At 43.3% G+C, this 13,696-nt stretch overlaps 1 protein-coding gene across 1 annotated transcript in view; it reads right to left on the bottom strand.

Moving 5' to 3' along the window:
* The window catches only part of LOC137305870 (homeobox protein Meis1-like), a 202,871-nt gene that overhangs the window by 157,776 nt on the left and 31,399 nt on the right, over nt 1-13,696 (bottom strand). Inside the window, exon 6 of the mRNA XM_067974806.1 lies at nt 13,526-13,675. Within this exon, the coding sequence (XP_067830907.1) occupies nt 13,526-13,675 (150 nt within the window). The remainder of the gene's footprint in view (nt 1-13,525; nt 13,676-13,696) is intronic.

Genomic DNA, 13,696 nt, shown 5'->3' with positions numbered 1-13,696 from the left:
CCAAACTGTATAATCAAGGATCTACACTCCTAACTGTATAATCCAGTATCTACAATCCTAACTGTATAATCCAGTATCTACACTCCTAACTGTATAATCCAGTATCTACACTCCTAACTGTATAATCCAGTATGTACAATCCAAACCGTAAAATCCAGTATCTACACTCCTAACTGTATAATCCAGTATATACAATCCAAACCGTATAATCCAGTATCTACACTCCTAACTGTATAATCCAGTATATACAATCCAAACTGTATAATCCAGTATATACACTCCTAATTGTATAATCCAGTATCTACACTCCTAACTGTATAATCCAGCATATACAATCCAAACTGTATAATCAAGGATCTACACTCCTAACTGTATAATCCAGTATATACAATCCAAACCGTATAATCCAGTATCTACACTCCTAACTGTATAATCCAGTATCTACACTCCTAACTGTATAATCCAGTATCTACACTCCTAACTGTATAATCCAGTATCTACAATCCTAACTGTATAATCCAGTATCTACACTCCTAACTGTATCATCCAGTAACTAAACTCCTAACTGTATAATCCTGTATATACAATCCAAACTCTATAATCCAGTATCTACTCACCTAACTGTATAATCGAGTATATACACTCCTAACTGCATAATCCAGTATCTACACTCCTAACTGTATAATCCAGTATCTACACTCCTAACTGTATAATCCAGTATACACAATCCAAATTGTATAATCCAGTATCAACACTCCTAACTGTATAATCCAGTATATAAAATCCAAACTGTATAATCCAGTATCTACTCACCTAACTGTATAATCCAGTAACTACACTCCTAACTGCATAATCCAGTATCTACACTCCTAACTGTATAATCCAGTATCTACACTCCTAACTGTATAATCCAGTATCTACACTCCTAACTGTATAATCCATTATATACAATCCAAATTGTATAATCCAGTATCAACACTCCTAACTGTATAATCCAGTATATACAATCCAAACTGTATAATCCAGTATCTACACTCTGAACTGTATAATCCAGTATCTACAATCCAAACTGTATAATCCAGTAGCTACACCCCTAACTGTATAATCCAGTATATACAGTCCTAACTGTATAATCCAGATTCTACACTCCTAACTGTATAATCCATTAACTATTCTCCAAACTGTATAATCCAGTATATACACTCCTAAATGTATAATCCAGTATCTACACTCCTAACTGTATAATCCAGTATATACACTCCTAACTGCAAAATCCAGATTCTACACTCCGAACTGAATAATCCAGTATCTACATTCCAAACTGTATAATCCAGTATATACACACTTAACTGTGTAATCCTGTACATACAATCCAAACTCTATAATCCAGTATATACACTCCTAACTGTATAATCCAGTATATACACTCCTAACTGTATAATCCAGTATATACACTCCTAACTGTATAATCCAGTATATACAATCCAAATTGTATAATCCAGTATCAACACTCCTAACTGTATAATCCAGTATATACAATCCAAACTGTATAATCCAGTATCTACTCACCTAACTGTATAATCCAGTAACTACACTCCTAACTGCATAATCCAGTATCTACACTCCTAACTGTATAATCCAGTATCTACACTCCTAACTGTATAATCCAGTATCTACACTCCTAACTGTATAATCCAGTATATACAATCCAAATTGTATAATCCAGTATCAACACTCCTAACTGTATAATCCAGTATATACAATCCAAACTGTATAATCCAGTATCTACACTCTGAACTGTATAATCCAGTATCTACAATCCAAACTGTATAATCCAGTAGCTACACCCCTAACTGTATAATCCAGTATATACAGTCCTAACTGTATAATCCAGATTCTACACTCCTAACTGTATAATCCATTAACTATTCTCCAAACTGTATAATCCAGTATATACACTCCTAAATGTATAATCCAGTATCTACACTCCTAACTGTATAATCCAGTATATACACTCCTAACTGCAAAATCCAGATTCTACACTCCGAACTGAATAATCCAGTATCTACATTCCAAACTGTATAATCCAGTATATACACACTTAACTGTGTAATCCTGTACATACAATCCAAACTCTATAATCCAGTATATACACTCCTAACTGTATAATCCAGTATCTACACTCCGAACTGTATATTCCAGTATATACACTCATAACTGTATAATCCAGTATATACAATCCAAACTGTATAATCCAGTATATACAATCCAAACTGTATAATCCAGTATCTACTCTCCTAACTCTATAATCCAGTATATACACTCCTAACTGTATAATCCAGTATATACACTCCTAACTGTATAATCCAGTATCTACACTCCAAACTGTATAATCCAGTATATACACTCCAAACTGTATAATCCAGTATATACACTCCTAACTGTATAATCCAGTATATACACTCCTAACTGTATAATCCAGTATATACACTCCAAACTGTATAATCCAGTATATACACTCCTAGCTGTATAATCCAGTATCTACACTCCAAACTATATAATCCAGTATATACACTCCTAACTGTATAATCCAGTATATACACTCCTAACTGTATAATCCAGTATATACACTCCTAACTGTATAATCCAGATTCTACACTCCTAACTGTATAATCCAGTATATACACTCCAAACTGTATAATCCAGTATATACACTCCAAACTGTATAATCCAGTATATACACTCCAAACTGTATAATCCAGTATATACACTCCAAACTGTATAATCCAGTATATACACTCCTCACTGTATAATCCAGATTCTACACTCCTAACTGTATAATCCAGTATATACACTCCAAACTGTATAATCCAGTATATACACTCCAAACTGTATAATCCAGTATATACACTCCAAACTGTATAATCCAGTATATACACTCCTAACTGTATAATCCAGTATATCCAATCCAAACTGTATAATCCAGTATATACAATCCAAACTGTATAATCAAGCATATACACTCCTAGCTGTATAATCCAGTATCTACACTCCAAACTGTATAATCAAGCATATACACTCCTAACTGTATAATCCAGTATCTACAATCCTAACTGTATAATCCAGTATATACAATCCAAACTGTATAATCCAGTATCTACAATCCTAACTGTATAATCCAGCATATACAATCCAAACTGTATAATCCAGTATATACACTCCTAACTGTATAATCCAGTATCTACACTCCTAACTGTATAATCCAGCATATACAATCCAAACTGTATAATCAAGGATCTACACTCCTAACTGTATAATCCAGTATATACAATCCACACTGTATAATCCAGTAACTACACTCCTAACTGTATAATCCAGATTCTACACTCCTAACTGTATAATCCATTAACTATTCTCCGAACTGTATAATCCAGTATCTACACTCCTAAATGTATAATCCAGTATCTACACTCCTAACTGTATAATCTAGTATGTACACACTTAACTCTATAATCCAGTATCTACACTCTGAACTGTATAATCCAGTATATAAAATCCAATCTGTTTAATCCAGTATATACACTCCTAACTGTATAATCCAGTATATACAATCCAAACTGTATAATCCAGTATATACAATCCAAACTGTATAATCCAGTATCTACACTCCTAAATGTATAATCCAGTATCTACACTCCTAACTGTATAATCCAGTATATACATTCCAAACTGTATAATCCAGTATATACAATCCAAACTGTATAATCCAGTATATACAATCCAAACTGTATAATCCAGTATCTACTCTCCTAACTGTATAATCCAGTATATAAACTCCTAACTGTATAATCCAGTATCTACACTCCGAACTGTATAATCCAGTATATACACTCCTAGCTGTATAATCCAGTATCTGCACTCCAAACTGTATAATCCAGTAACTACGCACCTAACTGTATAATCCAGTATCTACACTCCTAACTGTATAATCCAGTATATACACTCCTAACTGTATAATCCAGTATCTACACTCCTAACTGTATAATTAAGTATAAACAATCCTAATTGTTTAATCCAGTATATACACTCCTAACTGTATATTCCAGTATATTCACACCTAACTGTATAATCCAGTATCTACACTCCTAACTGTATAATTAAGTATAAACAATCCTAACTGTATAATCCAGTATCTACACTCCTAACTGTATAATCCAGTATCTACACTCCTAACTGTATAATCCAGTATCTACCCTCCTAACTGTTTAATCCAGTATCTACACTCCTAACTGTATAATTAAGTATAAACAATCCTAATTGTTTAATCCAGTATATACACTCCTAACTGTATATTCCAGTATATTCACACCTAACTGTATACTCCAGTATATACACTGCTAACTGTATAATCAAATATATACAATCCATCTGTTTAATCCAATATATCCGCTCATAACTGTGTAACACAGTATATACACCCATAACTGTATAATCGAGTATATCCAGTCCTATCTTTTAGGGGGAAGAGGAATATCGGCAGATTTGCAGCCCTACTTAGCGTCTGTTAATCTTTTACTTGTGCAACTGAACATCGGACCCACCTCTCATGGGATGTTGATGATATACTGGTCATGGGCCAAACGCCACTGCTGCGCTGGGCAGGCACACTGCGTAGAGGAAAGCCCCAATTGGTCGATCGGTGTGTAAAGCTGCCAGTGTGGCTCCGAGCTACACAGTCCAGTTGCCCAATGCCAGTGTCAGTGGGAGCAGAGGGCAGCTGCAGTTGCCAACCGTGACAGTGCCCACGGCGGCACCTCAAAAACACCCCGACTTGTCCTCCATAAAACTTGCCACTTTGAAATGGTTGTTGCTCCATTCAGAACTCGCTGACAATTGATGTCCAAATACCATTTCTCAAGATTCGTACCCTGCAGCTCGGTCTCCAGCTGTTGTAGATCTCAGTCCCAGACTCACTGATGCACAGACAGACAGATAAGGACACTCTATCTTTCGGGCCTCACTGGGAGGCAGTTCCTCTGGCAGTGATCTCCGACCCCTGTGAGACTCTGTTTGAAGTTCTAGATTTTGATTCCCTCTTCTTTTCTTTTCTCGTTTGGCCGAGTTTCATAAACCAAACCCCTTTAATTTCTTCAAGTCTTAATTGACTCGCATCTGTTTCCTGCGAGGCTCATTCACAAGACTGTCATAAAAATATGTGAGTTCGCACTGCAGCTGTTTCATGTGTTAGTGCTTTCGCCGAACGGCACACAGATGTGAGGCTGTATTAATGAGGGTGCGCAAAGACCCGAAGAGGGCATGTTTACAGCTTAATATGTTGATTTGTTCAAGACTTCAATCTTGCCCCCATAACTGGGATGGATAATTCAACCTCCCCCCGAGCCCCTCCGCCCACCCACTCCTCCCCTTTCCCTCCCCCCAATCCCCACCTCCCTCCAATCCCCCCGCCCCTCCTCCCCTTCCCCCAATCCCCCTCCCCCCACAGACCCCCCCCCCACCACCTCCTGAACACAATACGATTTCCCCCAGAGTCCAAAAACTGTGGTCTGTTCTCCTCTGAACTTTGCCGTCTTGTTCTTCCTCAGCTCTGAATCCTCTGCCCTGTGCCCTGCATCCTCACTGTGTTGAAGTTGAGACTCATCACACTGCCTCCGACTCCGACTCACTCTTTGCCAGGAGCTAAAAAGAGGAGAGCTCCCATCTCCTTCAGTCTTCCCTTCCTCCTACAATCTGTCGGCTTTTAAAACCCAAACTTGCGGTGACCTTATGACCTCCTGATTTATCTCATCTTCTCTCATACTCCATGCAGCCTTGGCAATGCCCTGCACTGTCACACTCGACCCCACTGCCCCTTTTTATTTACTTGCATTTATATAGCGTCTTTCACAACCTCAGGACGCCTCAAAGCGCTTTACAGCCAATGAAGTACTTTTGAAGTGTGGACACTGTTGTAATGGAGGAAACGCGGGAGCCAATTTGCGCACAGCAAGATCCCACAAACAGCAGTGAGGTAACGACCAGATAATCTGTTATTAGTGATGTTAATGGAGAGATAAATATCTTTTTTGAAAATTGCCGTGCGATCTTCACCTGAGAAGGCAAACGGGGCCTTGGTTTAACGTCTCATCCAAAAGACGGCACCTCCGACAGTGCAGCACTCCCTCAGCACTGCATTGAATTAATCGGAGTTGAATATCCTGGTCTGGGCAGACAGCAGTGGACGAAATAGGTTGCCTCATGTGCCACTAGAGACAGGAAACTCGAACTAACTGACCATAGGCTTGGCGTTTCTCATTGCTTGTTGTAAAATGGGCGAGAGACAATTGGAATATACACTTGTTCCCCAGTACACTGCGATTGTACCACATGAATGGCCTCCTCCTGTTCCTATGTTCCTAGACAGTGTTGTACCACTCCTTGAAGAACTGCGTTGAGACTACCAAATTCATCTCACAGGCAGGGAAGTCTTCCATCCCGTCAATCCAGGCTGGATTTGAAGCCTAGCTCCTGATGTGAGGGGACATGGTCTGACCTGCTACACTACCCAGTACCAGTGACACTGGTGTACAATACCTGCAGGGGGATGACATTCCTGGTAACACAGCAACAAATTGGACCTGATATCTCCACAGCGAAAATTCACAGATTGAATCGTGAATATAGGAGCAGGAGGAGGCCATTCAGCCCCTCGAGCCTGTTCCGCCATTCAATTAGATCATGGCTGTATCTAAACTCCATCCACCCGCCTTGGTTCCATAGCACTGGATCAGTGTCTCTCCCGCCTTTCACCATAATGTAATGTTACACAACACCAACTCCCATTCAATAAAAGTTTCAATGATAAGGCACCTGTGAGCCTTGTAATAAAGCCCAATCCGAGTCCCTTTGAATGATTCCCGGCCCAGTTATAACAAGCAGTGACAATCTGCAGAGTAACCCGCCCTTTATTAAATAATGGTCAAAGCTGATTCATTTAATTTAAATTTATTCTGGACCCTCCCCTCTTCCTCCCTCATCAGCAGCACGAGTGAAGGAGAAAATTACACTGGGAGTTTATGTAAATGTCCTTAAATGAACTCCTGAATATTCATGAGGCCACACATGGGTTTAATATCGCTGAGTGATTTGATTTACGAAGCTGTTTTTTTGTTATGAGGAAAGGGCAGGGGAATGGGACTAATCGGATAGTTCGTTCAAAGAGCCAGCACAGGCACGATGGGCCAATTGGCCTCCTTGGGCACTGACTGGTGTCCTGGTCTGTCCCAGCATCACGTCCCATCTGCTGCTGACCTGCTCCCTACGTTTTATCTCAGAATTGACTTGCTGGTAGAGGGGGGGTGAGGGGGAGCTTGCCCCAATCCCAACCCGGCCCCATTTTTCTTCCCGCCCGTCTTTTGGGGAAACCTTTGGAAGCTTGAGAATTTCACCGTGGTAACACGCTCAGGGTGTGGGACTTTGCAGGGACAACTCCATCCCGGACCACCCCGTAATGCAGCTGACCGAGTCACTGAGTGGGGAGGTGCGGAGAACATGGCTGAAGCTGAGCCCCCCGGAACCCCCCCATTCTATTCCAGCGTTAAACTCCTGCACTGAGTCTAAAGATGGCCGCCCCGAAAGTGCATGTGGGAGCCGAATATTCTGGCATGAGGACCTGCAGAATTCCTTTAACAGTCCAAGGGTTTTGGGTTGGTGGGGGAGGCATAGGAAGGTTACCATTATCACTGCAAACACAGATTTGTATAAATATATCAAGTCAGATGAAGAAAACTGGCACACCCCCACAGAGCTTCCATTGGCACCTTCCATGCTTCCCCAGTAGGAACGCCGGGTTGGGCTGCTCCAGCCGAGATGGGGGGATGGGTATTTCTGGTCCCCTGCCAGCCCTGATTATCGCTCAGGTACAGAGAACCATTGTGTGTAGGACCTGTTATCTCCCTGAGGGGAGAGAAAGATTACTAATGGAAAGACTCACCTTTATCCTTTGAGTGACACACTCCTGGGAGGGGGGGCATAGTCTCAGGATAAGGGGTCGGCCATTTAAGCCTGAGAGGAGGAGGAATTTCTTCACTCAGAGGGTTGTGAATCTTTGGAATTCTCTACCCCAGAGGGCTGTGGATGCTCAGTCGTTGAGTATATTCAAGGCTGAGATGGATAGATTTTTGGACTCTAGGGGAATCAAGGGATATGGGGATCGGGCTGGAAAGTGGAGTTGAGGTCGAAGGTCGGCCATGATCTGATTGATTGGTGGAGCAGGCTCGAGGGGCCGTATGGCCTACTCCTGCTCCTATTTCTTATGTTCTTATGTTCCTTCGTGCATCCTCTGACCCACCCCTGGAGAGGTACAGGCGTTCTGTCATCTAGGGTCTTCCCATACACACACAAAGAGGAATCCATTAACTCGAGATCCCTGTATATTGATAGAAATGTGCTTGAAGCATTGAGGCCTGCTCAGTTAGGCTTTCAGCTAATCCCTGTTTTTGATGCTGTGTAGCTACTCTCAATCAATGCCTTTGATATAAAATGAACTGAATACACACCTGTTTTGGAACAGGATTGAACGTTAGAAAAATAAGCAGAGAGCAAAGGGATGCGACAATGTCCAGAACATGAGGAGCCCTGAGCCCCTGGAAGCTTGGAGATGTCATATCGAGAAAGGCAACTGGTCGAGGAGTTACAACGCAGGATGTAAATTAGACAAGAAAACCTTCAGTTGACTCGGTTTATTGGTGGGGGGGGGCCGGAACTTTGCCTCGGGGTTGGCGATTGACCAATCCCGTGTAGGATAGGTCGGGCTTGATGGGCCGAAGGGCCTTTTTCTGGTCCCATGCTACTTGACGCTAAGAATGTGCTGACTCAAAGCCGCAGGTCTTCTGCTGTTGGCAGACTGGCCTTCGGTTGTGATCAACAGCCCAGCCTGACACTGAGGAGGCCCGTTTGCTGCATAAATCTCCACATAGCACGGAAGTCAGAAGGTAGATCATCCTGTAATTGTTCAGAGTGTCGATTGACACCACCGTGTCGATGAATTGGAGGTAAAGCAGGACTTATGGCAGGACTCACAGCAGTCTATTTAAACAGTACACTACAGCAAACAGTCTACAGAATCTATTTTTAAAAAGTCTCTATGAACTACAGCCAGTACAGCTCATGACTGAAACTACAGCAACTTCTCCCGATAAAAGCAGGATTATTGCTCCAGCAAATTGCAGTGAGTGGAGGATAGTTACACAAAGGCATAAAATCAATCCCACTCAGTTACAGCAGTGATTGACGGGGGAATGACCCAATCATCTCCATTCTGGCCGGGAATAATGATGTTGCTATTTGCAGCCCTAATTGTTACACTGCAATTGTTGAATTGCTCTTTGAATGGTTGGTTGCTATGGTGGATTAGAGTTAGCTGCACATTGACGTGGTGAGTGCGACATACTAGGGCAAAACATGGCTGCAGTGTGTTGTCAGTAATGGGTAAATCTCCATGGTTACCAGCTGTGCAAGTGGTGCAACCTATTTCATTGAGGATGGATCTTCTTCCTGCTCTTTACCAGGGAAGCAAACTGGAGTTAACCCTCTAGAGTTAGAGGGACTTTAGTCATGTGGATAGACTGGAGAAGTTGGGGTTGTTCTCCTTAGAGCGGAGAAGGCTGAGAGGAGATTTGATAAAAATCACGACGGGTTTAGATAAAGTAAATAAAGAGAAACTGTTCCCATTGGCGGAAGGGTCGAGAACCAGAGGACGCAGATTTAAGGTGATTGGGAAAAGAACCAAAGGCGACATGAGGGAAATCTTTTGCGCAGCGAGGTGTTAGGATCTGGAATGCGCTGAAATGGTGATGACAGGGCGGAGGGAGTGGGACTAACTGGATTGCTCTTAGAAAGAGCCGGCATGGGCCCGATGGGCCGAATGGCCTTCCTTCTGTGCTGTAATGATTCTATGATTCTATGAAATCACATCAGGCAGGTCCCAAGTTTCATCACTTCTTGTGGGGGGGGGGTATGCAGTGGTGAGCTCATTACAGTTGGCCTCAGTACCATTGGGTTAGAGGAGGGAGGGGGAAAACACAATCAGGGCACCTGCTCCGTTGACCACTACAGGATATCGTGTGTACTTTGGGAGGGGATGAGATGGGGTTTGGTTGCAATGCCTCCCACAGTCAAATAGCCTACTGCCATTCATTTCCCAATCTCACCGCTTGATTGAGGTACTGGAGGGCTGCCGTTGGTGGAATCGCATCCCGGCGTGAATCAAGAGAGGAGGGGACGAAAAGGGAAAATGGACTCAATCAAATAGTTGGGAGAGCACAGGGGATGCGGCCAGCTGGTACAGTGTCTCCCAAGAACTGTGCCGCCAGGTGTTGAGGTGACAAGAGTGCGGCATAACTGAGGGACGACCTACCCCTAGACTGAGCCGGAATCTGTGGACCTCCACCTCCTCCTCAATGTGGGTGTGGGTGGAGACTGGGTTCGGTTCCCGATCTCCTGGTCGAATAGCCCAGCGCCCAGGAGTTGTAGGTACTGGGCTCCCCGGCTCCGATGGAAAGGGCTCATTGCAAAAAGATACCAACTGAGTGACAGACTTTCACACGAGCAAGAGAATGCGTTGGCGATGAGATGTCAATTTATTGTAGAGGTTTGCTTTGGGAAATGTCCGTAGATTGCGGAGAATGCAGTTCCTTAAGTGATAATTAAGTGAAAAGGGAACAGTTGTATTTATATAATGCTTCTCTCAGAAATGTCCTAAAGTGCTTCACGTACGATGAATTGCTTTGAACTGCTATGTAGGCAAACAAAGCAATTGTTTTACACCAGGAGAGATCTCGCAAACCGCAATGAGATGAAGGGCCTCATTAATCTGGTTTTAGTGGTGTTGATTGAAGGAGGGATGTTGGCCAGGACACTGGGAGAACTCCCTGCTCTTCAAACAGCTCTGTGGGATCTCTTATCTCCACGGTTTAAATAAATCTAGATAGCAGTGTACACCTGTTATACCCCAGGCCTGATTTTTTCCTTCCATCAACTTCGATGACAATTGGTCATGGTGTATGACGGGCGGCTAATTAGATCTCACACATTCTACACCGTCCCTCAACACTAGACTTTTACCAGACCCTGAAATTCCCTTTAAGAAGCCTGCTTAGGTAGGCCGAACCGCAGGACTCCCCCGCACCCAGTTAAGGGCGAGATGCTCGCTCCAAGTGGAGTCTCTCTCAAAGTGAGAAGATTCAGCCTCGGGGGGCCTTTTCTAAACCAGCAACGTGATGAAACGAGGCCTGTGCGTAGGCCCATATTTTGGCGCCAAATCGGCCTGCGGAAAGAAGACCAGGCTGCAAGCCGGACGGGTAAGTTCCCGGGTCTGATTCTGCGAGCGGAGCCCCCATTGGTGAGTCCTCCACATCAAAATGATCAGGGTTAATATTCCTACTCTCTAAATCAGAGAGTCATTTGAAGGGAAAAGAATTATCTTTATAAAATGTAAGTGACTCCAATATTGATTGTGTTCAGCCCCAGGGGCGAATCTGATTTTATTTGTGATTTTCTTCCCTCCCCTCCTGAAAGCACCGAGCTGCACTGGGTTACGTTACCATGGGCACCTGCAGCCCTCCCTCAAGTGGTCATTCCTCGTACAGGAGCCGAGACGGTGGGAATCAAACCAGGGGAAGTCCTGTTCCAGAACTGTTCAATACCTCTCCTGGGCAGTTCGCTTAACAACTGATCCATCCCGGGACCAAACAATCAAACTCTAATTACAATCGAAGGGGCCGATCCTGTTGATAGTGACAACACTGATCCTTATACCATGCTCTCCAACCACACACAGGCCAGCCAAAGACCCATTCCAGGAACTTTCAAATTCTGTACAAGGAGTGGGAGGAGAGAGGGTGGCGTTGGATAATCTCCCAGTTTCAAGAAACAGTATGGCTTTTGTCTGACCTAAACTCTGACAAATGAAGTTTGTAGGTAATAGTTTTACCATCCTTGGGACTGGCAGCAATAATGTACAATTCAACTGTACGGTTCCAAACCCATTTGGAGAGGCCAGGACTCTGCTTTGGCAGGATTCCTGATTTCTCTCTGCACCCGTTTGGGGCCCAATTAGCTCTGTTCAATATCCCGTTACCGAAGATGGACAAAGGGAAACACAGTGGCGCATGGTCATTACCAAAACATCATAAACGGATGAGACGTTAAACCGAGGCCCCGTCTGCCCTCTCAGGTGGACGTAAAAGATCCCACGGCCACTACTTCGAAGAAGAGCAGGGGAGCTCTCCCCGGCGTCCTGGGCCAATATTTATCCCTCAACCAACACTTAAAACAGATTAGTTGCTGTTTGTGGGATCTTGCTGTGCACAAATTGGCTGCTGTGTTTCCTACATCACAACAGCGATTATACTTCAAAAAAAGTACTTCATTGGCTGTAAAGCGCTTTGGGACGTCCTGAGGTTGTGAAAGGTGCTATATAAATGCAAGTTCTTTCTTTCTTTTACTAAGTTAATAGTTTCAAAGACAAGAACATAGCAATCTTTGGGAAGACTAGGAGGCTGAAGAAGGCCGGTTCTGTTGGACAGGTCAATCCTTGCCTACCCTCCAAGCTAGAGTCCAAGGTTCCACCACTCGTGTTATAGCATCCCCTGAATGGCAGTCCAACACCAACACTGGCTACTAAACCCCCTCTGGACAGCAGCCAATACCCCATTCTAGGCTACCAAACCCCTCAATACGATTCCAATGCTCCACTACTAAAGGCAGCGTGCATTCTCTGTGAAATATCTTTAGTGAGTCGTGTTTCTCAAGGTTAGAATCTAGGACGTGCGAGGCAGGCAAAGAACAGAAGAGATAACGACTGGGGGACAGAGCTTCCGAGTCTTAGCCAAGTACCTCGGCAACTGTCGCTGGCGTTTGTTGTAAAATCACTGGTCCATTGCCTACGGTTTTCCAATAACAACATCTTAAACCAAGGTATATGGGGAATTGGATTGAGACCTTCTCCAACTCATTGCATGTAGGACCCTTACAGTGAGAGGGAACTCACTCCATCAGCCTGGACCTGATTTGAGCTCAGTGCCCTGAGTACCTAACCCACAAGGCCCAAAAAGCAACACTGCCCTTGAAATTATGCTTTGGAATAATTGCGCCCAATACTTAATGACTTTGTCTAAAATTTCTCTCGCTGTGATTTAAGATAAATGAGTTGAAACATCCACTATAATTGCAGAGAGATGATATTCAGATGGATACATTGATAGTTTAAGTCTACGTCATTGTAAAAATGAACCAAAACAACAATGCTGATATAATCCATAACCCTTCGTTTATGCACTCAATAAATACTTAATTCATTTTTCAAAAAGGAACCGCACAGATAGTTTGAGGAAACAATGCCAGACTCTGAGACAGTCAAAGTACCATCAATGGATTGGATATGGGAGATTTCTGCCACAACCATGTGCATCTCAAAGGAGGCCTGTGTCTTTAACCGCTTTCCCCCGATTGAATAAATGCTTCCTACCTGATCGGAGAGGCTGGTGCAGGATCCTGTGAAATCTTCCAGGTCAGATTTTGAGCCTGCGTCACGGTCATCGATCACTAAGTCGATCGGCATCTTCCCCTTTAAGCAGCTGATGTACCGGTGGCAGAAATTATCACACAATTCGTGGACCTGCAGCGAGACCCGGTCAGA

The sequence above is a fragment of the Heptranchias perlo genome, chromosome 41, assembly GCF_035084215.1.
Source record: "Heptranchias perlo isolate sHepPer1 chromosome 41, sHepPer1.hap1, whole genome shotgun sequence".
Classification (NCBI taxonomy): Eukaryota; Metazoa; Chordata; class Chondrichthyes; order Hexanchiformes; family Hexanchidae; genus Heptranchias; species Heptranchias perlo.
This window is presented reverse-complemented; position numbering and strand designations above follow the sequence as displayed.